This window comes from Camellia sinensis, chromosome 7 (assembly GCF_055761805.1).
Source record: "Camellia sinensis isolate YWXY chromosome 7, ASM5576180v1, whole genome shotgun sequence".
Classification (NCBI taxonomy): Eukaryota; Viridiplantae; Streptophyta; class Magnoliopsida; order Ericales; family Theaceae; genus Camellia; species Camellia sinensis.
The window spans coordinates 186,196,688-186,224,204 of NC_138967.1; the positions used below are offsets into that span (position 1 = coordinate 186,196,688).

General features: G+C 33.7%; 2 protein-coding genes across 2 annotated transcripts in view; one reads left to right on the plus strand and one right to left on the minus strand.

Moving 5' to 3' along the window:
* LOC114317346 (uncharacterized) overlaps positions 1-27,517 on the plus strand; it is a 231,032-nt gene that overhangs the window by 174,317 nt on the left and 29,198 nt on the right. The gene's annotated exons all lie outside the window — the stretch shown is intronic.
* On the minus strand, positions 15,273-27,510 carry LOC145796386 (disease resistance protein RPM1-like). Its single transcript, XM_082881477.1, has 4 exons — positions 27,231-27,510; positions 26,957-27,014; positions 16,455-17,147; positions 15,273-16,362 (listed from the first exon to the last, which is right to left on the minus strand). The coding sequence occupies exons 1-4, from the start codon at positions 27,508-27,510 to the stop codon at positions 15,273-15,275; spliced, it is 2,121 nt and encodes a 706-aa protein (XP_082737603.1).

Sequence of the window (27,517 nt, forward strand, 5' to 3'; positions counted from 1 at the left end):
AGCTTCCCTCACAATTGCTTTCAAACAAAGCTAAAAAAGCAAAACTATTTGATCCCTCATAGGCACATCAATCACACCATCATAACAAAGGAAAATTCACAATTACCCATCTAAGGAAATCACAATCTTCAGCCATAATAGAACACAAAATGATCCAAAAAACTCTATACGAATAGGCAATAGGGTAATCCCTCAATGACTCAATTTCACTCCTAACAAGCCACAACTCCAAAGGAAGAAGCCTAACACAATCCCTAGAAAAACCCTTAATTTCACCATTATCACTGCCTACAAAATTTGCACACTGAATCGATAGAATACCTGGGAGAGTAAAGGTTCGGCTCAAACTATCTCGATCGGCAGAGCTAACTACGCCGGGGCAATTATGGTAGAAGAAATTGGGGCCGAAGTCGCAGTAATCGTCAAGGGAGAAGCAGAGGTTGGAGTTGGTATCGTGTAGGGTTTGAAGGAAGCAGTTCTGATTGAAGAGTTGTCGGGAGGGTTTGAGAGTGTTGGGGTAGTGCAGTGATTGGAGCAGGAGGGGGCTAAGGTTGAAAAGAGGGAAAGGGGAAGAAGGGCATTGGAAGGAGTGGCGGAAAAGGGATTCCGGTGGAAGGCGGTGGTGGAAATTGAAAGGGTAGGGGCAGAGGGCGGTAGTGGTGGCGGTGGTGGGGAGGAGAGTGGAGGGTGGTTTTGGAGAGGTGGATGAGGTGTTTGAGTGTTGAGAGAGCGGTAGGGAGACCGGGAGGCTGTGGCAGAGGCAGAGGTGGTGGTGTTGGTGAAGTGATTGAGTTGGTGGTGGTGGTGGTGAGAGAGGGATGGTGGTGGAGATGAGAATAGAAGAAGTTAGGGTTAGCGGGTGAAGGAAGAAATGTGAGGTATGGTGATGGAGATGGAGGATTCATCAGTGTCTCTTCCTCTTCTTCTTCTTCGTCGCCCTCCTCACTGCACAGAAAATGCTTTGAGTTTATTTTTTTAAGATTGGTGTTGGGGTTGAAAAAATTGGGGCTTCTGATTGTTTCTATCTTTCTTTTTTAATTTTTTTTTTTTTTGGCGCTCAAAATATTTATTTTGGCGCTATTTTTTTTTTCGATTGTCCCTTTCATGACAGTAATTGGACGATGTGGAAAGCATAATATTTTAAACAACTATTTTTGTGCGTCGTGCAAAGTATAATTTTTAACGGTTGGCTTTTTATGCACCGTGAAATGTTCAATATTTTTAACAGTAGCTTTACGTGTATCGTGTATAGTTGATGTATTACGACATGCCATATGCATGCCATGGAAAGTTATATTATTTATGACTAATATTGCAAGCTGTAAAAAAATCATTGTTATTAGCATTCATGACCTACGCAATAGACGCGTCGTAGTTGAAAAATTATTTACAACATGCAAAAAAAAGCAAGTCATAAAAATGAGAAACCACGGCTTGCATTTACTGTAAGTCATTGATGTGAGGCCGTAAAAACTCAGTTTTGTTGTAGTGTATATATTATATTTTATATTCACCACTCGCCCATTTAAGAGAGACAGAGATAGACATTCGAAGGCGTTCACAAACGCCTCTGGTTATTGAAACGGTGCCGTTTTGATTTTTAAAAAAGCGACGTTTAACAAACGTCGTTAAATATTACGTCGCTAAAATTCATTTTTCTTGTAGTGAAAGGTGTGCGAGAGTGAAATTGTGGAGAATTTTTTTTTTTTTTTTTTTTTTTTTTTGAACAGGTGAAATCGTGGAGATTGATGAGGGGAGATTTGATGAGGGAAAAAAAAGAGAGGGAATTAAAGAAGGACTTTGCCACCGCCCAATAATCAGATCACAATCAAAATAATAATAATAATAATAATAATAATAATAATAATAATAATAATAATAATAATAATAATAATAATAATAATAATAACAATAATAATAATAATAATTTCAAAACAAATTTTAGATTTGTTTTTTTGAAAAAATTAAAAATAATTTGAGAGCAAAAAAAATCAAAATTATATTTTTAAAATTCTAAAAAGTATTTATGACGTAAAAGATAAAAATATACAAAAATAATAAGTATTTTTTTATTTCACCCAATTTTTTTTAGTTTTTTAGGGGAAAAAAAAATTGAAACTAGTTTCTGAAAATAAAACCAAACATATTGAAATTGATAATCTAACCATATTCTTTGAAAAAGTTTAAACTATCTCAAATTAGTCATCTTAACTTAAGAGTGTGTTTGGGGTTAATGGGTTCATTTTGTGATCTAATTCAATGATCATTTTAATTTTACAACTTAGTGATTAGAATATTTAAAACTCTTTGAAAAATTGTAATAAAAAATACAAATCACTATATCACATCATTCCACTAGCAAAACTTTTACCGACGAATAGTATTATCATCGCTAAATGGTTAACTCTTTGCCCACGCCAACTTGTCGTCGCCAAAAGTATGCACACTAATAGCAATGCTCATTGTGTTGTTAAAACATAAGCGTCGTAGCTAAAAGTTCTGAAATTTTGGCGCCAACCAAAAATTTTGGCGCTAAAAGAATGTTATGCTTTTTTAGCGACGATAGCAAATTGCGTTGGTAAAAGTATACTTTTACCAACGAAATTGCGTTGGTAAAAGAATGTTATACTTTTACCAACGAAATTGATCACTGTGTCGCCAAAAATATACTTTTGGCGATGAAAAATTGACGTCGTCGCCAAAAGTAGTTGCCAAAAGTGCAATTTCTTGTAGTGAGAGAGAGAGAGAGAGAGAGAGAGAGATCTCTTGGAGTTGTAAAGGAGGTGGAGAGTTCGTTCCTCCCATGGCTCGTCTTGAAGGCCGTCGTACATGTCTTCATCATCTGAAACAAATTGAGACGGAGAGAGAGAGAGAGAGAGAGAGCGAGAGACGTAAGAAGAGATTAGGGATTTTGAGATTGGCGATTTTGGTTCAAGAGATTGGGGATTTTGGGTTTCAGTTTGGGGTGGGGGGAAACCCGAGCTGGAATGGAAAAGAAGGGGGGAGAGATTAGGGATTTTGGATTTGGGTTGGGGGGAACCCAAGCGGGATTGGAAAAGGAAGGGAGGAGAATGGAAATTTTTTTGATTTTTTTTTTCTAATTTTCATTACAAATGAATATTTAAATAATAAAATGACTCTTTTTTTTTTTTTGCAACGGAGAATGTCATTGCTATAAAAAAATTATTTTTTATTAAAATAATTTTTTTATAGTTAATGAATTTTTGTTTTTGTTTTTTAATTTAGTAAGGTTGAAAATTTATTTGTTTCATATTTATTTTAATGAATACAAAAGTATTATTATTTTTTTATTTGGTAGAAGTAGGGATAATATTTTCCATTAAAATAAAGTTAATTTTTTGTGGCCAATGAAAAATATTTTTTTACGACCCATTTTTTTTTTTGTTAAGTGATGGTGAAAGAGATAAGTGGTGAAGTTGTGGTAGTGGTAGAGGAGATAGAATAGTGGTGGTAGAGAGTGAGCAAGGTGAACACAATAGGGGAGAGAGACAAATAGACAAACAGACAGACACATAGAGAGAAAGAGAGAGAGAGAGAAGAGCGAGAGACAGACACAGAGAGAGAAAGAGATAGAGAAGAGTGATAAGTGAGAGAGAGACAAAGAGAGAAAGAGATATATATATAGAGAGAGAGAGAGACAGGAAGACAGAGAGACATATAGAAAAATAGAGAGAAACAAGATATGAGCGAGAGATAGACAGAGAGAGAGAAATAGAGCGAAAAGAGATAATCGAGAGAAAGACATAGAAAAAGAGAGACGAAGAGAGAAGAAAGATGGGCGAGAGAGACAGAGAGAGAGAGAAATAGAGAGAAGATAAATGAGCGAGAGAGAAGAGAGATAGAGAGATGAGAGAGATAGATAGAAGAGAGATGATCGAGAGACAAAGAGAGAAAAAGAAAGAGACAGAGACAAAGACTGACAGACAGAGAAGAGTGATAAGTGAGAGAAAGAAGAGAGGTAATATTTTGTGGTAGAGGAAAGGAAGCGGCAGTAGTGGTGAAGGTGGTGGATAAGAGACGATGGTGGTGGTGGTGATGGCGAAGGAGATTAGTGGTGAAGTTATGGTAGTGGTAGAGTAGATGGAGTGGCGGTGGTGAAAGACAGGTAATGGTAGTAGTAGTAGTGGCAATAGTGGTAGTGGTGGTAGTGGAGTGGTGGCGATGGTAGTAGTAATGGTAGTCGTAGAGGTGAAATGGCGACCGTGGTAGTAGTGGTGGTAGTGAAATGGCATTTGCAGTAGTGGTGAAGGTGGTAGAGGAGATGAGTGGTGAGAGAAAGAGATGAGTGAGAGACACACAGAGAGAGAGCGAGAGAAAAGAGATAGAGAGAAGAGAGATGGATGAGAGACACAGAGAAAAAGAGAGAGACAAACAGACAAAGAAGAGTGATGAGTGAGAGAGAGAAAGAGAAGAGTAACAGAGACATAGAGAGAAAGAGAGAGACGGACAGACAGAGAAGAGTGATGAGTGAACCGCAACCTCTGATTTTTTTTAATATATAAATTATGTTTTTTAAGATTTTTTTATAAAAATAATTTAACAATCTTATCACTAACCATAGCGCATGAGAGAAGTTGAAAAGGGTATTGCAGTAACTATAGCGATCCCGGTATTCCCTGTTATTGTTTAACTGTAATCCGGACTCGGTTCCATAGATTCGTTGTTGTCTTATCCTCATTTCTATCCCTTACTCTTTGTGTTGGAGTTTTGGGTTGTGTTGGGCAAGTTGGGAATAAGTTGGTTGTGTTTAAAACTTAGAATTTTTGCCCAGGTTTTGGTCTCTACGCTCGAGCGGAGATTTGACGCTCGAGCGGGTTTTTGTTGTTGTCTTTCCGCTCGAGCGGTAGTTGAGACGCTCGAGCGTGAATTTCCTTCTCTCAGCATTTTAGCCGTCTGCAGAAAATTCTGGGAGAGTGCATCCGGCGCTCGAGCGGATCTTTCGACGCTCGAGCGTGAACCTGTGTCTGACGCTCGAGCAGGGTGTTGTACGCTCGAGCGGACCTGTTTTTATATCAGTCCGTGAAATCACCTTTTTGATCAATTTTTGATTTCCTTTCTCTCTCTTACTTTTTCAAAACCTCCATTGGAGAGCACCTCACTCTAAAACCTAACTTCTCTCTTAGGATTGATCTAACTAGAGTGTTTTCCTTACCTTGGGCCTTTGAAAGAAGGGTGTTGATCGTCGAGGGCTTCGTTGTGATCCAAGAAATTTGGGATTTGGAGCACTTTGATTTCGGGTCATCTTCTCTATTTGAGTTCTCCATTTGAGGTAGGGATTCTCCTTGTCCTTTTTCAATACTTCGTCTATAGATAGACATGTGGTAATTTTGTATTGCATAAAAATCATATCCATGTTGGATTTGTTTGAAATCATGAGAAGGAACCTAGGGTTGGGTGTTGAAAAATGGTTATGTTGTCATTGATGGATGTTTTGGGCTAGTTGGAGTGTAAATTAGCATGTTGTAGTTGATGGAAGAAAAAGGCCTAAATCATATTTTGATTGATAATTTAAAATGGAGGATAGTGAATCTATATTGTAAATCTCTAATGTTGATGTGGGTTGGGTGAAGGTGTTAATGCCTAAGGGATTAACTTTGGCTTTGGAATGGTTTGAAATGAATGTAGTGGACTAATGTGAATTATGACTTCATTATCAATGGAAGTGGTCTTGTAAAACAAAGGAATGAATTTGGTTTTGTAACAACAAAAGGGACGGAATTGATTTTGTGAAAACAAAAGGGATATGGAACTTGTTTTGTGAAATGGGAAAGGTATTTTGAAATATGTATGAAAATTGGATTGTTGTTTCATGAGTGTTGAACACACATGTGTGGAATTGTATCTTGAACTACCATGTTAATGTTGTTGTTGGGTTTGTGGTCTCATAATAATTGAGTCTTTAATAGATGTACTAAATGTTTGCATCTAGAGGCTTTGTCCTTGGTCATCGGTGGAGGATGATGTGGTTGTATTGAATTGTCGTGTATGCATTACACCATTGTTAATTGAACACCTTATGTGGTGAAATGTTGAGATGCATTATATATGTATACTTGTTAGGGAGGAGAGAGGGGTTGTACTCCAGTGTGTGTGAGAAGATAGGGGATGGACTCCACACACCTATGTGTTCATATACTTTAACACATTGTTTGTATCCGGATGATTTATGTATATATGTTGTACATGTTGGTTATGCCCTGTTGCATTTCGATTGGTGGTGTTATACCCTGCGCTGATAATCAGAGGTACCGTTACCTTCCAGCTAGCGCCTGGTAAACTGACTGCGCTGAGAATCTAAGGTACCACACCCTTCCAGCTAGCGCCTGATAAACTGGTATGTTGTTATGAGAAGTGTATCTTTGGCTTACTACGCACATAGCTAGTAGAGCAAAGTTTTGTTGTTGATATTTCAGTGTGTTTGGGAATATCATGGATTGTGATGATTATGGTTTTGGAGGGCCGAGTTGCCTCATTGGTTTATCTTATGCATGTCGGTGAGTTGTTATCTCTTTTTATAACAGTGCATGTATGGAGTTGATTGTATCGGGAAAAAGCCAAAAATGTCATATTTGTCTTTAGGAAAGTGTGAAGGAGAACGGACTTTTTAAAGAAACATATATTTTAAAAAGCATATCTGTGTATATTTGGAAAATGGAAGAGTGCAGTGGGCTTAGTGAAATTATTTCCTAAGGTAGTGTTAATGTTATGAAAGATTGGGAACGGGGATTAATGAAAAGAAAAAGAAAGATGAATCGCCTATGGCGTTGATTGAAATGGTTGTTTTCAAGAAAAGTTCATACATATATATTTTGTATAAATTGTCACACTACTATTCTAGTATGAGAATGGGTGTTCATGATCATAGCTATCTGTATGTTGTTATTGTTGAGGGCCATGTTGAGTTCCCTACTGAACTACATGTTCATCCCACGTTGTTGAATCTTTTTCAGGTGTTGAGCAGAATGTGCTGCAAGAATTGGGTCTTCTGATTTGTTGGCCACGGGGCCTCTCTTATGTGGGCGGAATGCCATTGTTGTAAAAAGGGTTACACCCTTCTTCTTGTACCTTATGTGATGTAAGCCCAAGGGCAATTTATTAAGTATGTTCATGTAATATTTACTTTGCATACGAATGAGAGTATTGTTAATCACTTCTACAGATTGAATGTATGAGTTTATTTCCGCATGTTGTCCTTAAAATGGAGTTAAGTTAATGAATTTGGTAATGACTTCGAGTAATAAAAAGTGGGGCGTGACAGTAACTATACACAGATTGTATCTATAATTATTTGTATGAGGGGATTTTAAATACTGATAGGGGATTTTGACCAAATCAATAAAGGCAAGCATGTGGAAAGACATGTGGATTGAAAAAAGTTAATAAATGCTGATCAAGGGATTTTGACCAAATTAATAAATGTTGATTTTTTTTTAAATAAAAAATTTAGAAAATTCAGATTTGGATATTGAAGCTGCCACAGGCCTTGGGGTTAAAAACCCCCTTTTGCTTAATATATAGTATATATATATATATATATTTAATAAGAATTTATATTTGTTTTAGATATTTTTTTAATATACTAATTATTTTTTAAATTTTTTTTATAAAAATAATTTAACAATCCCATCACTAGCCATAGTATATGCGAGAAGTTGAAAAGGGTGTAGGAGTAGATATGAGAAAAGTCAAAAAGTGGGTTGGGAGAAGTCAATAAATGCTGAGTTCTTTTTTTTTTTTAAATCAAAAATTTTTAAAATTAAGATTGGGATATTAGAGCTCCCATAAGGTTTGTAAATTTAAAACCCCATTTTCCTTATATAATAATGAGCAATACTAGGTATCATGAATTTTTTTTTTTTATGAAAATGATCATGAAAGATTTATGACTCTTGGATTACACTTAAAATAAAGCACCACACACTAATCAAGGTAATCCAAGGGTCATAATTCTTTTATGATCATTTTTATGAAAGTTTTTTCATGATCCTTAGCTTTTCTCTATAATATATAGATAGATAGATAGATAGATAGATAGATAGATATAAATATGGCACATAACGTTTATATGACACAAGGACCAAAGTATCGGGACAACTGCTGCAATTTGTCCTCATCTAAATTAAAGGGATTTAAAAAGTAAAAAAAAAAAAGAAAAAAAAATTATAATATTAAAAAATGTTCACTAAAAAAATATAGATTAAAAATCAAAAATTAATTATTGAAAACTACATACTAAACAAGGTAATGTTTTTTTATTAATTTTGAAAATTAAAAAATTATTATTAATTTTTCCTCTGTTTTTTTTTCTCCAAAAAAAAAAGTTACATTAATTATCTTCTTTTTTTTTTTTTTTTTTTTTTTTTTTTGTGGAAAGGGGACCTGCGATTTTTCTAAAATGTGTGTTCTAGATGGAAATGGTAGAATTGGTTTAGACAATGAGAAAAAGTGCTTATGCAAGGGGCACCTTCACTATGAGAAAGAATAGTCGGTTTTGCATATGGTGCCTTCTTGGATAATAGCTTTCAATATTGACATGCATGAAGGGCTTAAGTCTGAGACATATGAGAGGGGCTTTAGTGCGAAAATAAAAGAAATGGTTTACAGAGTGTCTTCTTGCTTCACGACTTCAATACTTGTGAGAGAGGAGTAGGCTCAAGTGCGAGAGAGAAATGAGGGTCTGTAGGAAGTGTCTTCTTGGGTCATGACTTGAGTGTCCGTGCACATGAAAATAAGTGATAAGGGTCAGAGTGTGTCTCTTGGGGTGACGGTTTCAGTGCTCCGAAACACAAAATCATAGCATTTTAATAAAGAGAAATAATTAGTGATAAAATATTTTTGTCTCCTTAAATACAAGAACAGAGAATTTATTATTGGTGACAAAATATTTTTGTCTTCCATAACATAACCTTATGAGACGAAAAATATATTCATCGCGCAATCAATCAGAATTTATTAGTGACGAAATATTTTCATCTCCCACAACTTATTCTTCAAAGATAAAAATATATTTGTCGCCCATTTAATAGAAAGATGAAACGACATCGTTTGCATGATGGAGTGTTTATTGGTGATGAAATATTTTTGTCTTCCATAACTTATCATTCCCAGACAAAAATATATTTGTCGCCTAATAAATGGAAATATGCAACGACATTGTTTAATAGGTAGGGAATTTATTGGTGACAAATTACGTTCGTCGCAAAAAATATATATATTTTGTGACAAAAATGTTCATCTCCAATGAGCTAAAATAATTCGAGCTAATGCAAATGAAATTGGCACCTGAATTTTGCAGACGAAATTCTTTTTCGTCTCCTATACGTTTGAGAAAAATTAAAACAAACGACAAAATCAATATTTTGTCATCTTTGGGTTAAATTTTAAGACAAAAAAAATTTCGTCACCAAATTTTGTCACAATAATAGCCTAGATTTCTTGTATTTTGTTTCCTTGTTTAATTATTATTATTATTATTATTATTATTATTATTATTATTATTATTATTATTATTATTATTATTATTATTATTATTTTCTTTTTGTGGAGGGGGGTTTATTGTGAGAAAGAATAGTAGTTTTGCACAAAATGTCTTCTTGGATAATAATGTTTGCATGCACAATTGGCTTAAATGTAAGAGAGAATAGAGGAACTTCAGTGCAAAATAGAAGACATGGTTTATAAAGATTGTTTTCTCGAGTCACAGCTTCAATACTTGTAAGAGAGGAGACTCAAGTGTGCGAGAGAAATGAGGATTTGTAGAGGGTGTCTTTTCGGGTCACGACTTTAGTATTTGTGTGTGTGTGAAAGTAAGTGATTAAGGAAGAGTGTCTCTTAGTTTCTGACGCCATTTTAATAAAGAGAAATAATTAGTGACAAAATATTTTCGTTTCAAACTCATATGTTCATTGCCTAATCAACAAAAATACAAAAACAACGTTGTGTGGGGATGGAGAATTTATTGGTGATGAAAAATTTTCGTCTCCTTCAACTTAACGTTATGAGACGAAAATATATTCGTCGCACAATCAATCAAAATGCAACACGACACATGGAGAATTTATTAGTGACGAAATTTTTTCGTCTCCCAAAACATATCCTTTCGAGACAAAAATATATTTGTCGCCTAATTAACAGAAAGATAAAACGAGCATGAAGGGTTTATTGGTGACAAAATATTTTCGTCTCCCATAACTTATCCTTCCCAGACAAAAAATATATTTGTCACCAAATAAATAAGAAAATGAAATGACATCGTCTAATAAGTTTGGAATTTATTGGTGACGAATTCCTTTTGTCGCAAAATACTTTAAATTTTGTGACAAAAATGTTCGTCTCCAATGAGCTAAAATAATTGGCGCTAACAAGAAAAAAAATTGGTGCCTCTTTTTTTTCTGACGAATTTATTTTTTCATCTCCTATAGTTTTGAGAACAATTAAAAGAAACGACAAAAGTAATATTTGGTCAAGTTTGGGTTATGTTCTAAAACGAAAATAAATTTTATCACCAAATTTTAAAAATTAATTATTGAAAACTCCATACTAAACAAGGTAATGTTTTCTATTAATTTTGAAAATTACAAATTTTTTATTATTTGTTTCTCTGTATTTTTTCTCACAAAAAAAATAGCTACATTAATTATCTTTTTCTTTTTCTTTTTTTGTGGAGAGAGGTTTTGACCTTCGATTTTTCTGAAATGAGTGTTCTAGACGGAAAGGATAGAGTTGGTTCCGACAATGAGAAAAAGTGCTTGCGTGCAAGAGGGGCCTTCACTGTGAGAAAGAATAGTGGGTTTGCATAGGGTACCTTCTTGGATAATAGCTTCAATGCTAGCATGCACGAAGGGCTTAAGTGTGAGACAGAAGAGAGGGGCTTTAGCGCGAAATAGAAAAAATGGTTTATAGAGTGTCTTCTTGAGTCACGACTTCAATACTTGTGAGAGAGGAGTAGACTCAAGTGCGAGAGAGAAATGAGGGTTTGTAAAAAGTGTTTTCTTGGGTCATGACTTCAAGGTCCGTGTACATGAAAATGAGTGATAAGCGTCAGAGTGTATCTCTTGGGGTCACAGTTTCACGGCATTTTAAAAAACAGAAATGATTAGTGATAAAATATTTTTGTATCCTTCAATACCAGAACAAAGAATTTATTATTGGTGATGAAATATTTTTGTCTTCCACGACTTAACCTTATGAGATGAAAAATATATTCGTCACGCAATCAATTAGAATTTATTAGTGACGAAATATTTTCGTCTCCCACAACTTATTCTTCTGAAACAAAAATATATTTGTCGCCTATTTAATAGAAAGATGAAATGACATTGTTTGCATGATGGAGTGTTTATTGGTGACGAAATATTTTCATCTTCCATAACTTATCATTCCCAGACAAAAATATATTTGTCGCCTAATAAATGGAAATATGTAACGACATCGTTTAATAGGTATGGAATTTATTGGTGATGAATTACGTTCGTCACAAAAAAAAAATTATATTTTGTGACAAAAATGTTCGTCTCCAATGAGCTAAAATAATTCGTGCCAATGCAAATGAAATTGGCGCCTCATTTTTGCACACGAATTTTTGTTTTCGTCTCCTATACTTCTGAGAAAAATTAAAACAAACGACAAAATTAATATTTTGTCATCTTTCGGTTAAATTTTAAGACAAAAAAAATTTTGTCACTAAATTTTGTCACAATAGCCTAGATTTCTTGTATTTTTTTTTTATTGATTTTAAGCATTTGGTGACGAAATTTGGTTTTCCTCTCTAAAAATAATACATTTGGAGACGAAATTATTTCCTCTCTAAAATTTTTTACAATGGTGACGACAAATTTTGTCTCCAAAATGGCGCCAAATCTTCCACCAAATTTTCCAAGGGCGGGAAATTGTTTTGTGACGAAAAATAAAATTTAGAGACGAATAAAATTTTTGCCACCTATTGTTTTATTTGATTTTAAGCATTTGGTGACGAAATTTGGTTTTCGTCTCTAAAAATAATACAATTGGAGGCGAAATCTTATTTTCATCACTAAAACATGCATATTTAGAGACGAAATATTTTTTCGTCACGCATTTTTGTCACCATAGACCTTTTTTGTTGTAGTGATATATATTGCCCTATGTGATTTTCAAAACTACATCTCGCCCTTTTAAGTTTCTAATTACATAACAAATAACTCATTTTATTAATAAATATTAAAGTTAATTAATTGTTTTTAGGAAAATTTAGTCTAACATCCTTTTTCAACTTTTAGTAATGAGAGAGATTTATAATATATATATATATATATATTTTTTGTAAACTAAGGTCCCTACACCCATATATCACACCCTCCTTCTCATTCTCTCTCCTCTCTCCTTTCTTTCTCTTCCTCTCCCCTGCGTCACCCACACCCGTACCCATACTCATATCCATACCCACCGAAATCATTGTCGAGACAGGTGACGATGGCTCAGACAATGGCCAACCCCAACGTCGACGACAGCAGCGCCATTGACAGTGAGCTTGTGTCGTCCTCGCTTGGGCCATCGCACCCATCATCTGTGTTGCCAATGAGATCGAAAAGGATAAAACATAGGGTTGCTTATAGGTTTCATTCGACACTTGGGATTCTTGGGCTGGTGAATCGGGGCTGTTTTATTGGAAGTGTTGTCATTTTATTGAATTGGGTTAGTGGTGGGGAAGAGGACTATCATGGCTGAAGGAGAGGAGCACATTGATCTTAAGTTCAAAATCTATGATGGAACAGATATAACTCATAGTACCTAGGCAAACCAGAGAAAATTGGTTAAAGCACAAAGAAATTTGTGAATAACTCAGTGAAATTTTAACCTAGAGAAATTTCAAATCATAGAGAAAATTTTAAAACACATAATTTTTCTGGATTGAAATTTCTCTAAAAACATGTTGAGGGATCCCAATCACTATGAAAATATTGTATGTCCTTTATCCTATAAAATCTTAATATCAGGAACCTTAAAAAAAGGGCAAATTACATATACCTGCCTTGAGGTTTAGCTAAATTACAGATACCCCCTGAGGTTTCGAAAATTACATCCCACCCCCTGAGGTTTATATTTTCATAGCAAATTGCCCCATGAGGTTTATATTTTCATTTTGCCCCCTAATTTGTTATGCAAATATAACCTTCAGGAGGGAATTTGTAATTTCTCAAATCACAGGGGGAATCTATATTTTAGTCAAACCTCAAGGGGATGTTGGTAATTTGCCCTAAAAAAAAATTCCTTTGTTTTTAATGATATCAGAAATATATTTCAATTAACAATTCAAATAATTTTATTGTTATATAAGAGAATAATTAAAATTTTCATCTTTATGTTAATTATGTTAAATAAAATATTTTTGACAATGAGGTATTTGTAATTTTCAAAATTTCAAGGGATAATCTATATCTTAAGTAAACTTTAGGTGTATTTGTAATTTACTTTAGAATATTTAAGTCAACTCTCTTTCTAATATTTTTTTTAATCATCAACCGATTATACATTTTACATTATATATCACCGAGTCTAGAAAGTGAGTTTATAAAATAGATTTGTATATCATTTTTTAAAATGAAAACAAGTATAGTAAGTTACCAAAAGGGGGGGGTGGTTGAAGGTGATTGTCGGAGCGACGACGGAAGGGTGAGGGTCGTAAGAAAGAATGAAACTGGTTTTGAAAATAAGTGAAATCACAATTTTCTTATTTTTAGAAATTCTAAGAACTGTAGTCAGATTTTTTTGAAAGCGAAAACAATTAGCAAACGTGTTTTTTATTCCGATTTCAAAAAATCTAAAGCTAAAGAAAAATAAATAAAATAAAAATCTCATCATTCAAAAATTTGTGAAGTTAGTAAACTTGTTTTTTGAAAGTGAAAACAATTAACAAACGTGTTTTTTTATTCCAATTTCAAAAAATCTAAAGCTAAAGAAAATTTAAAGTTTTTTCTAAAAAAAACTCACCAAACGAACACAAAGATTTACAATCCCAATTAAAAATAAATTTGTGAAGTTACCACTCTAGGATCAAAATTAGGCGGTCAAATAACAAAATTAGGAGGTCAAATAACAGGGGTCTACTAAAAAACCAAAAATGTAATGGAGAAAAGGAAAAAGAAAAATAGAGAAAAATTTGATCCCAATATGAATGCAATAAATCAAGTAACATGAGCACATGAAAATAAATAAATACATCAAAAAGACAAAATAGGCTAAAATAGCTAATAAGACAAAATATCACATCAAACCCATAATCATTTCACTTTTTCTCTCACAAACATCACATCCAACTACAAAAAAATCCAATTATCTCCCCAAACACAAAAATTTTAGCCTACTAAAAATAGCCAAAAACTAAAATAGCCTACTAAAATAGTCACTTCCCAAACGAGGCCATAATAAGCATTCTAAATGTGGTGGTCATTCAATAGGGTTAGAGCTCTCTCCTCCCTCCCTCCATATGTGAGATAATTTTCTTTCCAATAGTCAAGTTTTGTGTCCCCAATACAAACTTTTGTGATGTGCGCAATTTTCCAATTATTCCCACCTTCTAAGTCTCTGTTCAGATTCGAAATCAATCCATCAGACATATCAATCAAATAAAGAGATTTAAGGTTGGTGAGATGTTCAATGCCAGAGGGTAACTCCTCTACCAATTCGCATGTTGAGATAAGTAAGTCTTCAAGATGAAGCATCGAGCCAGCCTCCACTTTCACCCATCTCAATCCTTTTAATCCAACAAGCAATAATGCCACAAGTCTTTGAAATCCACCAGCCTTGAAACACAATTATGCCCCTTCATATGTGTGAAGAAGTTGAAGGTCAACCAAATTGGGCAAATCTTGAAGGGATTCTAGTGGATCAACATCCCTTAACTTACTCCATCCTAAAGTTACTCTTACCAAGCTGTGCAATGAAGGTATCCAATGTGGTACCTTACGTAAACTTCCTTCTAGGCAGAGCGTTCGAAGAAGTTGAGGTGGTGAAGAAAGAGAATCTAGATCAATGATCTCGTCTTCTCCTGTTGCACGAACAACTAATGAGCGAAGGTTACTAAGCTTCTCAAGGGACGAGCATAACACCCTTCCATCTTCATTTCTCAGGTTTTAAATCTGTAATTTTCTCAGTTGAGTCAACTTCCCTAGCTCTCCTATCAAAATGGTCCCATTATCATGGTTTGTTTCAATAGAACAAAGTTTCTGCAAGGATGACAAACGTCCTATTTCCGTCGGGCCTTTGAATCCGCATTAGTGTTCAAAAGGATGTGAAAGAACATGATATGTTATGTCGCAATACAACAAGATATCATGAAGTCGTTGGAGCTTCAGGATATTATCAGGCAACTCAGTGACATACGTATCTTTAAGGTCCAATGTTTCCAGGTTTTGGAGTTTTCCAATCGACTTCGGTATTATTTTTACCTTGGTTCCCCTCAAACTTAAATACCTGAGTTGAAGTAGTTTCAAAACTTCATTTGGGAATGTCTCTAACAAGGCACCTCTCAAGTCTAGCACGGTTAGCAGCGATAGACCATCATTTGACGATGCTAGAATGGACAACTTGGACAGTGAATCTGTTGCATTGAACATAAGCAAAGAACGAAGTCGAGTGAAACGCTTGCTTTGTTGTGTAATTTCCAAATGATTGTTGATTGATAAGCGCCGCACCTTTTCAGGCCATGCTTGCCTTTGTTCAGCATCTATTGTTACAATGTTTTGCTCTTCTGACTTCGAAACAATAATTTCACGCCAAAGGTCATGGACGCGATACGTTTCGACCCTTCTATCTGTTCTCATCTCTGCCACTTGAACTAAGCTTCTATTGATCAGCTCATTGAGGTAGCCCTCGGCAACGTCTTCTATTGTCATTCCTGCTTTCAATTCTACAAATCCTTCTGCCACCCATAACCGAATCAATCTCCAATGGTCAATCAAACAATCCTCTGGAAAAACACTTAGATATAGAAAGCAAAACTTCAGATAATAAGGTAAATCAATGTAACTGAGGGACAATATTTTGTTCATGCTTAGGAGTTTGTCATTTCCTTGTAGTTCTGCACCAAGGCTGCGGTAGATCTTATCTAACTCATCCACACTGCTCTTATCCTTTGCTGATAAAAGATCACTAATTGCCACAATTGCATGCGGCAATCCCTCGCATCTATTCAAGATGGCTTTTGAAAGTCGTTCCAAATGTGAGGGGCAAGAATTCTCCATAAATGTTTTCCTGCAAAACAATGTCCAGGATTCTTCGGGAGGCAAGGGCTGAAGATTATAGACATCCCCATGATATTCTTTACCAGCCGAAGAGGCTAAATCTACATTTCTGGTATCAGCACTACTCGACTCCCATAATTGTCAATGGGAAACACATGTCTAAAAGATTGCCAGGCATGAATATCCCATACATCGTCGAAAACAAGCACATACCTCTTTTGTTGCAGGTAAGCGTTAATTATCCCTTTCAAGCTGTTGGTATCCATGTGGTCCATCCTTTGTGGGACTGGTTGCTTGATTTCTTCAAAAAGTTGTTCGATGATGCCTTTTAGGAGCACCTCAATCTTGAAGGATTCAGAAACAGTGATCCAAACATGGCTCTGGAAATGATTGTTCACAACTGCATCATCAAAGACCTTTTTAACAAGTGTTGTTTTGCCCAATCCTCCCATTCCTGATACGGAAAACACCTTGAGTCTGGGGTCTTCATGCACCAACCGCCTAATTAGTTGCGATTTGGGCTCTTCGATGCCCACAAGCTCAGATTCATGGAGTAGAAGGGCATCGCCACGATAATCATGGCATGCTGTGTTAAGACCAGTGGACCTTGAGCTTGAGCCTTGCTCTAGCATACCACATCTATCATGGTACCTCTGATGGCCCTTCGAAATATCAATGACTCTGGACTTCATTCTTTGAACTTCAGAAGCAATTTGGTGACGAGCTTTTAAAGTCTTAATAAAGCAAGAAACCTTACCAAGAAAACCGCGAAATCCAGCGCCATGACGATGTTCGAGGCAAAGCATGCACAACTTGAGAATGTCTCCAATGTCGTACGCAGCTTCTCGGACTTGCTTGACCCATACTTTGAGTTCGGGGTTGTTCTCTTCCACAGCATCGGCAACTCTAATGGTGTGTTTGGTTGGGGGATTTGGGAAAGGATTTGGAAAGGGAAATGGAAAAGGTCGGTGAAATGTGAATAAAATATGTATATATTTCACATAGTTTCACACACCTTTTCCATTTCCCTTTCCAAATCCCCCCCCAAATCCCCCAACCAAACACAGTATAAGGAAAGCAGTCATGCGATCGAATTCATCTCTGATGTATTCGATCTCATCTCGAACTCCGGCCAACAAATTGGTCTCTTGTTGGAGGAAGGGTGCGAAGTTGGCTAGTAGATGCAACACAGCACTCTCAGCCATTTTTTTTTTCTCTTTAAATTTGTTTTGTTGCAGAGGAGTAGCCTTGGTTGGGTTTGAAGGGAGGAGGAAGATGGGAAAATAATAATAGGTGGTCTGAACTCTGAACTGAGTTTATGATTAAAGGTAAACAGTAGGTATGAAAATTGGGGATTTGTAATTTTCAATGGGATACTGATGTTAGTACGCATTACGCGAGGGTTAATAGGCGGATTGGGAGTTGTTTTGGAAAAGTTAATTTTTTAATTTTTATTAATTTTTTTTATAAAAAAAAAATGTGTAAAAAATTATAAAAAATGAGTGTTTAGTTTGGTTTTGAGAGATAAATTTTTAAAAAAAAAAAATTTGGGAAAGAGTTTAGAAATTTTTTTGATTTGTTTGGTTGTATATTTTGAAAATAGTTTTGGAGTATGGGAGTTTGAGATGATTTGATATTTTGTTGTAGTTGAGTAGATATGTTTGAGAGAAAAAGTGATTGATTGATGTATAAGAGAGAGAAAGTGATTTTGAAATTTTTTTTTCTTCAAAATCACTAAACTAAACAAAATTTAAAAAAGAAAAATTTTAAATTTATTTCTCAAAAACAAATTAAATAAGGCAGATATGATTCAAAATAGATTAAAAGAAAAAAGTAAAAGATGATTTTTAAGTATCTTTTTAGAGTCTGGATGATGAGAAAAGCTGTACATAATTTGAAATCTCCTTTCTCTTCCATATGGACGTGTTTCGAGACTCACATGGACCCATCTTGCTTAAGGAAAAGAATTTGATTTGCGGGGGTTTGTTTATACTTGTTTAAATGGGATAAATTTTACTTATTCTGATACATATGTGGAGCGAGACTAGGTTTTATTTTGATGACTCCTAATGGAGTAGAGCGGAGGTGGGTATCGCTTTTACCGATTCAAATTTGACCTGATATAATTAATAATATATAGATAAATAATAGCAAAATTTATTGAAAATTCCTATTTTAAAAACTTCTGTATCATTTGGTCTCACGTTTTAAATGGTTGATTGAGGAGTCCGTATTAGATGTAATGTGTGACCAGTAAGTCTTTTTTCAAACATGGATAGACATTGGTTAGACAAATATACCTTCACTAGTTAATTGTGAATTTTTTTTTTTTTGTTTTTGGAAATGTATAACAGGTATAGTGTGATACTCCGATGTGACATGTATTAATGTGACACTCCAACAATGGGACACTCGAAAAAAATTAAAAACTCCTTAGTATATTTTTTCCAAATGTGACAACGTGGCAAGTATGATGTGACACTCTAAAAAAATTAAAAACTCCTTAGTGTACTTTTTTCAAATGTGACAACGTGGTAAGTATGATATGATACTCTGAAAAAATAAAAAACTTCATAGTATATTTTTCTCAAATTTGACAACGTGGCAAGTATGATGCGACACTCTAAAATTTTTACTCATCCTTAGTGTATTTTTTCCAAATGTGACAACGTGATAGATATGATGTGATACTCCAAAAAAAAAAAAAAAAAAACTCCATAGTATACTTTTTTTAAATGTGACAAAGTGGCGAGTATGTTGTGACACTCTAAAAAAATTTAAAACTTCATAGTGTACTTTTCCTAAACGTGACATGTGATACTCCAACGTGGCGGACCTAATTTAATTGAATTACTGCGTGTCTTCACGTCACGCGCCAAAAAACAGTTAGTAAGGAATTCATGTCCCACACTGCGCGTGTTAAAAACAACCAAACTTTAAAAAGCTACTGGTGTGCTTTTTGAACAATGTGACATACAAACACCCCACCACATTTTCCATACATAACCACGCCACATGTCCCCTAACTGTACTAACAATGGTAAAACAATCAACAAATAATTTAAGGGACCACTCAGTCACCTAAAAAATATTAGGACATTGGAATTGCAAGTCTACAAAACGAGATTACTAGTCAATTCCCCTAAATAATATATATATATATATATATAACATAATTTGATATAAGAAAATAATATTAAAAGTCTATAATTTTGTTTAAATATAAATAAACAATAATCTTAAAAGTCTCACTGTTTATATATATGAAAATAAAAAAATTATTTAGTGTGTTAAGAATTTAAATGATTCTTAATTTTTTTGACTATTTAAAATGTGGTCAGATATCTGTAGGTATCGAGGTATCCGTGGGTTCAGGGTGGGGTTGAAAAATTCCACCCCGAGTAGGGATGGGGCAGGGGCGGGGGCAGCGTGGCGGGGCCACATAGTGATCAGAGGGGTCACATGCCCCCTTGGATTTTTTTTTCTTTTTTTTACATATATATATATATATATATATAAATAAAATTTTGAACAAAAAAATATTTAAAATAAAATTTCAAGGGCATTTTTAAATTTATGAAAATAATAGTGATTGTTTTATTAAAAATGAAGTGACTACAACAAATTATAATTTTATGTATGAAATTTTTGTGAAAAAATCTCAATATAAAGGTATAATATCCATCATTATTGATATGCAATATAATTATTCTTACTATATATATGTAAAAATTACTAGAGTAGTAGTTATATTTGTATGTGGAGTTCACCCTTCATATGTTGTTTAATTATTAGTTGGTGATATCATATGTCAATAATGATGTGATATCACTATTATATGAAATTTTAGCTCAAATTTTGTAAAAATTTGATTTATCTTACCATTATATAATTTATTTTACGACTTAAATATATAACTTTTTTACATTATCCATGATACACTAGTTCTACGCAATACTTTCTTTTCGATTTTACTCGAAGTTAATTGTGAAAATATTTTTGTAATAATTTATTTAAGTTTTTGTACTTAATATTAATCCAAAAATTATTATTATCTTCTTATTTTTGGTTGTGGAAAAAAAAATTATAGTCGTAATTAATAAGTGTCCCTCTTGATTTAGTTTCCTGGTTTCCGCTACTAGGGGCAAAGGTGGAATTTGTCAGCATCGGCAGGGGCAGGGGCAGGGAATGGGAAACCCGCCCTGTGGCCATCCCTAGAAAAGAAAAAAAGAAAGAAAACAAGGGAAAATATTTTTTGAGGTTTGATAAAATGGAAAATGAAAATTGACACAAAATATTTTTCGAGTATTGCTATTTATATTAAAAAATTAGATTCACTTTCTAAATTTAGTGATGTATCAAAAAGATAATTAATAATTAATTATCTTCTTGATGCATCATTGAGTTTAAAAAATAAACATATTTAGACAAAACATATTTTCTATTTTTAAAAGACAAAAAATACTTTTCAATCTAAAATTTTATCAACGGCACCACATTCCATCTCCGAATTCTTCATCCAAAGCCCCGAAATCGTGGTCCAAGTCGTCAATCTAAAGCCTACTGAAAGTAAACGTACGTGAGTTCTCTCTTTCTCTCTCTCAATGTTTTTCTTTTTTTATTTGTTGAGAAAATGTTTTGTAGTTGCTCAATGAGAAAATGTTTTATAGTTCTTGGTTTTGATGCTTCATTCCGGCATTGGAATAGCTGCTGATTGTTGCCATCACATGGGTGTGTTTGAATTGTTAGCTAGCAGCACGTGGGTTCCGATAGTGCATCAAATCTCTTGCATGTGCAAGTGTTTGTTTATTAATGAGTGTTAGTGTTTGTTTATTAAGATTTGGTTTGGCAAAGGCTCATTGGGCTTTTTTGGTTCAATGAGCCATAAAAGACAGAATAGGTTCATGAGCCACAACAGACAAAACATCCCATCCAACCTCATAATCATTACACTCTTCTCTCACAAAAAAATCAAAAAAGCCAAAAAGCCAAAAGCCCTTCCCAAACTAGGCTTTTGAGCCCAGGCTCATATAGTCAAAAAAGTCAAAAAGTCAAAAAGCCAAAAAGCCAACCCACTTCCCAAACGGAGGCTAAATTTGTAGTCTCCTTGGAAGGCCTATTTGGAACCATTTTTTTAGTAGGCTTGTGGTTAAATGAGCCTGGATCTTTCTATGATACATGAAGGTGAATTTTATGTATTATACATAAATAAATTTGGACTATTAGATTTAAAAGTAAAATAAATTTAATCATTGATTGGTAATAATTAAAATCAGGTTAAAAAATCTAGATAGTTTCATAAAAAATAAAGTAATTTTCAATGGTTCTAAAACCAAAAAGTAGTTTTCAACTTACCATAATAACTAAGTACACTTACTATTTGATATGATTATACGTACTATTTTTAATAACTATACTTACCATTCAATTGTTAATAAAATACACTTAACCTGCTATTCAGGTAACAGGTGAACTAAAAAAATTAAGTTATAATAAATTTTCAAAACCTCTAAAATAAATATAAAATTTATAAAATAGAATTTAAGAAAAAAATATAAAAAATAAATGTGAATTTTATACATTTTATTATAATTTATTACATTTTATGAAATATGATTTTTTTTATTTATTTATCTACTTAATGGCAATAAATGAAACCTAGTTTCCTTTTCATTTACCACACTTGAAAATAATAAATGCAATTAATGAAGAAATATAATTAATAAAATATAGGAAAATTTAAAATTTATTTGAAGATTCCATGAACAAAATTTTATGTTTATTTTTAAAATTTTTGAATATTTAAAGATTTGAAGATAAGATTGTTGTTGATTTGGAACTCCTTAAGTAAGAAAATTTGGGGGGAGTTGTTTATCCCATTGTCTTTATAGTCTCTATCTCTTTTTTTAACTTTAACTTTCCATGATATTTTGAATTTATAAATTTTAATGTTTTGTTGGAACAACAATTTCATCTAATTAAAAGAAAAATTATGAGATTTAAGTGGTAAGAAAAAAAAAATCAAGTTTGATAAAATAGTAAGTGCAGTCTTAAGTTTAGTTTAAATGATTGATTAATCAAGTCTACTAAAATAGTAAGTAGAGTCCCACTGAGTAGTAAGTATTGTTTAAATCATGAGTCAAGTTCGATAAAATAGCAAGTGTTGTTTAAGTGATGAGTCAAGTTTAATAAAGTAGTAAGTAGAGTCTCATTGAGTAGTAAATGTTATTTAAATGAGTGATAAGTCAAGTTTGATAAAATAATAAGTAGAGTCTCATTGAGTAGTAAGTGTGGTTTAAATGAGTGGTAAGTAAGTCTGATAAAATAGTAAGTACGGTTTAAATGAGCAGTTTTGAACTTACTACAACAACTAAACACACTTACTACTTGAAATGGTTGTACTTACTATTCCACATAACTACACTTACCATTCAAACATTAATAAAATGCACCTAACCTCTAAAATAAATATAAAATTTATAAAATGGAATGTAAACAAAAAAAAAAATGTACAAAATAAATATGAAATTTATAAATTTTATTATAATTTTTTACATTTTATGGAATATGATTTTTTTTATTCATCTACTTAATGGCAATGAATGACAATAAATAAAACCTAGTATTTTTTTCATCTACCACAATAAATGCAATTAATGAGAAATATGATTAACAAAATATAGGAAAATTTCAAATTGATTTGAGGATTCCATTCCTTTTCATTCTACTTGCAACTCTTTGTGACTCAACTGACCACTTACCATCCATTTTACCACCTAGTAAGTAGAGTCTCATTAAGGCTATGTTTGGCATCCCTTAAAAAAAGTCAAAAAGTCACTATCATATTTAAGTCACATCACCTCTCTACTACGTCACTTTAAACCCAACTCATATTTCATAAAAAGTTAAAACGTGCACTTATTTAGAATATCCCAAACAACCCCTAGTAAGTGTGATTCAAATGAGTGGTAAGTCAAGTCTGATAAAGTAGTAAGTACAGTCTTATTGAGTAGTAAGTGTAGTTTAAATGAGTTTAAGATCCACAGTGAAATGATTTTTTTTTTCTCCACAAATTCATATGATTGGCTATGAATATGTTTTTACAAATTTAATATCTACAATATTTTGAAACATAAATGGAAGTCTACAAATTTACCACTTACCATCCATTTTACAAATTCGAGAAAGTCTCCATGTAAGAATCTATCTATGTCTCTATCTATGTTTTATTTTAACTCATGTGATATTTTTAATTTATTAATTTTAAGGTTTTGTTGGAACAACATTTCACCTAATTAAAATAATAATAATAAAAAAAATCATTGAATAGTAAGTGGAGTTTCATTAAATAATAAATTGACTTAATTAAGTAGTAAGTGAAATCTAATAAATTAGTAAGTTAAGGCTGATAGAGTAGTAAGTAAAGTATCAACGAGTAGTAAGTAGAGTCTTATTAAGTAGTAAGTGATATACTTTAGTAGTAAGCAAAATCTAATGAAATAGTAAGTTGAATCTCATTAAATAGTAAGTGAGATTTAATTGAGTAGTAAGTTGCCCAATCATTAAGTTGTAGTGAGATTTAATTGAATAGTAAATCAAGTCAAATTAAATTGTGTCTTACTGAGTACTAAGTTAAGTCTAATAAATTTTTACATTTTCACATTTTGTTTGAAACTCATATTTCTTGTGTTAGTAATTTGAAATTCATATTTCTATTTATTATTGACCAATCATTGAGTTGATGATTTACTAAGTTATTGTTACAACATTTTGCGACTCAACTTGCCACTTACCAGTTTACCACTTAGTAAGTAAAGTATCAATGAGTAGTAAGCAGAGTTTGATTATAATAGAAAATAAGGTTTAATTTAGTAGTAAGTTAAGTGTAATGAAATATTAAATGGAAGATTATTGAGTAGTAAGTAAAGTATAATGAAGTAGTAAGTGGAAATTCATTAAATAGTAAGTACAATTTAATTAAATAATAAGTGAAATCTAATGAAATAATAAGTGGAGTCTTATTAACTAATTGTAATATCACTTACCATTTGGTTTGATCTAATTAATTTTATTATACTTACTACAGATGGAAGACAGCATTGGGCATAACAACACCGTATATGAATTATATATCGGTGGTGCTACATGTATCAATTGATATACTAATTATAATGTACCAATATATGCTATGACATTATTACTAACCCCACTCATTATACAAATTACAAATATCCAAAACCTCTAAAATTATGTCACATCATCTATTAGTACACTAATTGGTATACCAATTGGTGCATTTAGTATTATTCAGTACATAGTAATGATGATGATGATATTGACACTGGTGAGTACAACTTGGCAATCAAGAGGAATATTATAGCGATCCCGGGTTTACCCTTGTTGTACAGTGATCCGGACATGTGTCCGTGGATGTTGGTAGTTGTTTATTATCTTGTTTGCATCCTTTTTACTTTGTATATTGAGTTATAGGATGTGTTGGGCAGGTTTGTTACAGGTTGGTTGTGTTTAGGAGCCTAGTGCTGCTGCCCAGATTTTTGGACCTTCGCTCGAGCGAGGAGTTGGTCGCTCGAGCGAGAGTTGAGTTCGTGTCTGGTGGATCGAGCCAGGGTGGCTTCGCTCGAGCGAGCGATTGCGCCTGGTTCTGGGCCTGAGAGTTGCATTTCTTGGCTCGAGCGAGCTTTCTTTCGCTCGAGCGGTCTGGTTTGTTCTTCGCTCGAGCGAGAAGTCTGTCGCTCGAGCGTGCTTCTGGTTGCAGACCTGAGGGTTTGAGTTGTTGGCTCGAGCGAGCATTCTTTCGCTCGAGCGCACTTTTGAGTTTTCGGCTCGAGCGAGAACTTCTTGGCTCGAGCGAGAGTTTTCTGTGTCTGGTCGCTCGAGCAACAAAGGCTTCGCTTGAGCGAGCGTGTTTTATATCAGCGGACAGTAGCGTTTTTGAACATCAGTTTTTCACTTTCTTTTTCTTTCAAACCCTAGATCCGAGACTCTCTCTCTCTAAACTTACATTCTCTCTAAGATTTGATCTCCCTAGAGTGTGAATCTAGCCTAGGGCCTTTGTTAAAAAAATAGAGGGCGTTGAGAGCTTCGATTTAATCTGAAAAAGTTTGGATTTGGAGCACGTTGATCTTCGAGTCTTCATCTCCTTTTTGGCTCAAACTTCGAGGTAGGGATATCCTACTCCTTTCTATGGATTTTGTCTTTAAATTTTAGTATTTTGAGATGTTGGGGTTGGTTTGGTAATTTAGTGAAAGTTTGGGGCTTTTGTGTTATTTTACAAAAGTTGGGGTTTTATTCATAATAAACCTAGATGCATGTTTGGCATAGAGAAATGGAATAAATGTTGAATCATTGATGAAAATGGGACCTAAGGGTTGTAATGTTAATTAAGGGAATTAACCTAATTACATTGTTTGATTAATTGGGATAATTAATTGTGAGAAATGAGGAGATGAAATGTTGATTGAATATCCATTTGTGCATTTATTTTCTGTTTAGAAATAATTGCTTTGGGCTATCGGTGGAGGATAGTCGTGATTGTTGTAGACAATGCATGATGATTAGGCAAACGGAAACTAATCAATGGAGTGTGTCATGGGATTTGACGGTTGATAGAATACATTAACTGTATGGATTGAGTGATTGTATATAGAACCAATGTGTTTGTATACGTTATGTGTAGAGGAGGAGATGGGGGATGTACTCCGCGGTTTAGGGGAAGACGGGGGATGTACCTCTAAACCGGATAGTGTTGGGAGGAGATAGGAGATGAACTCCGTAGATACAGCTCATATGCTTGTCTAGAGAAGTGAAGATAGAGCTCATATGCTTATCTTTGTGAAGTGTGGATATAGCTTATATGCTTATCTGTGAATGTGGGATATTGTTGTTATACATATCTGTTGAGAATGTGGATACAGCTTATATGCTTATCTGTGAATGTAGGATATAGTTTTTATACTTATCTGTTGAAAAAGGGAAAATGAAAAGTAACTTGGACTCATAAATCGTATGACATAAATATGTGATTTATGTGAATGTATCAGTGTGGGCCATCTATCAATTGCTAATCTTTTAGTCATTGTTCATGGTTGGTTTAGTGTATTTCTACTGGGCTGTGGCTCACCCTATATGGGAATATTATTTTCAGGTACAGGTAGCATGCCACCTCCAAGGACATAGCTTGGGAGGCTAGAGGCGGACATACTTTTGTCGTTTTACTTTTTGATGTATTACATGTAAATTCAAGCCAAGGGCTTAATGTGTAAACGAGTTAGTACTCTTTTGTGTAACCAAGTGTTAACTTGGAAAGCTGTAAGCCTGTAGGGCATTTTGCTTTTGTTGTTAACATGTAATACTTTTGTAATGAAACTCTGATGAATAAAAGAATGTGGATATTTCATATGTCAACGAATGTCTTATTTGATGGGTTTAATGTTATTATTTTGAGGGCGTTACAAATATTGTTAATTCTGATGATCTCCCAACTGAAAAAGATGTTAACTGTATGGATCAACTAACTGAAAAAGATATATTTGAAATGACATCATATTCGGTAGAAAATGAAAAAAGTTTCTACAATATGTATGCAAAGGTGAAAGGTTTTAGTATTCGAAGAGATTTGTTGTATAAGGACAAGAGTAATATGGCTATATCGAGGAGATGGGTTTGCTCAAAAGAAGAATCAACAATCTAAATACCTTAAGGTAGAAGATCGTAAAAGAGAATCGAAATGCTTAACTAAAGTTGTCATGCATCCTTTAATATCAAATACAATCCAAATATTTGCAAATATGAAGTGATTGAGTTTGTTAAAGGAGCAAAACCATTCCTTGATAGGGCCTCTCATGAAGTAATAAGTGGAAACTCATTGAATAATAAGTGAAACTAAAATTGAGTAGTAAGTAAAGTGTAATGAAATAGTAAGTGAATATTGATTGAGTAGTAAGTGAATGTTGTTGGTGCTGATGTTACCCTTGCCATTAAATCCTTCTTTGATTCTGGGGAGCTTCTTAAGGAGATTAATAGTACCACCATTGCTTTGGTGCCTAAAGTCCCCAATCCTTTCAAAGTAGGGGACTATAGGCCCATATCCTGTTGTAATACCATCTATAAGTGCATTGCCAAAATTATTGCTAATAGAATCGAAGGTGTGCTTCCTAGTGTCATTGATCCTGTCTAATCTGCCTTTGTCCAAGGGAGAAGAATTGCTGATAATATTTTCTTTTGTCAGAAGCTTCTGCCGGGGTACCATAAAACGT

Excerpts from the sequence above, each read along its gene's own strand:
- LOC145796386 (XM_082881477.1), bottom strand. The coding sequence starts at position 27,510 with ATGGTACCCCGGCAGAAGCTTCTGACAAAAGAAAATATTATCAGCAAT. Across the intron at positions 27,015-27,230 it reads AGAAGGATTTAATGGCAAGG|GATGCATGACAACTTTAGTT; the intron begins GTAACATCAGCA and ends TTGATATTAAAG. Across the intron at positions 17,148-26,956 it reads TTACGATCTTCTACCTTAAG|AGTTGCCGATGCTGTGGAAG; the intron begins GTATTTAGATTG and ends ACACACCATTAG.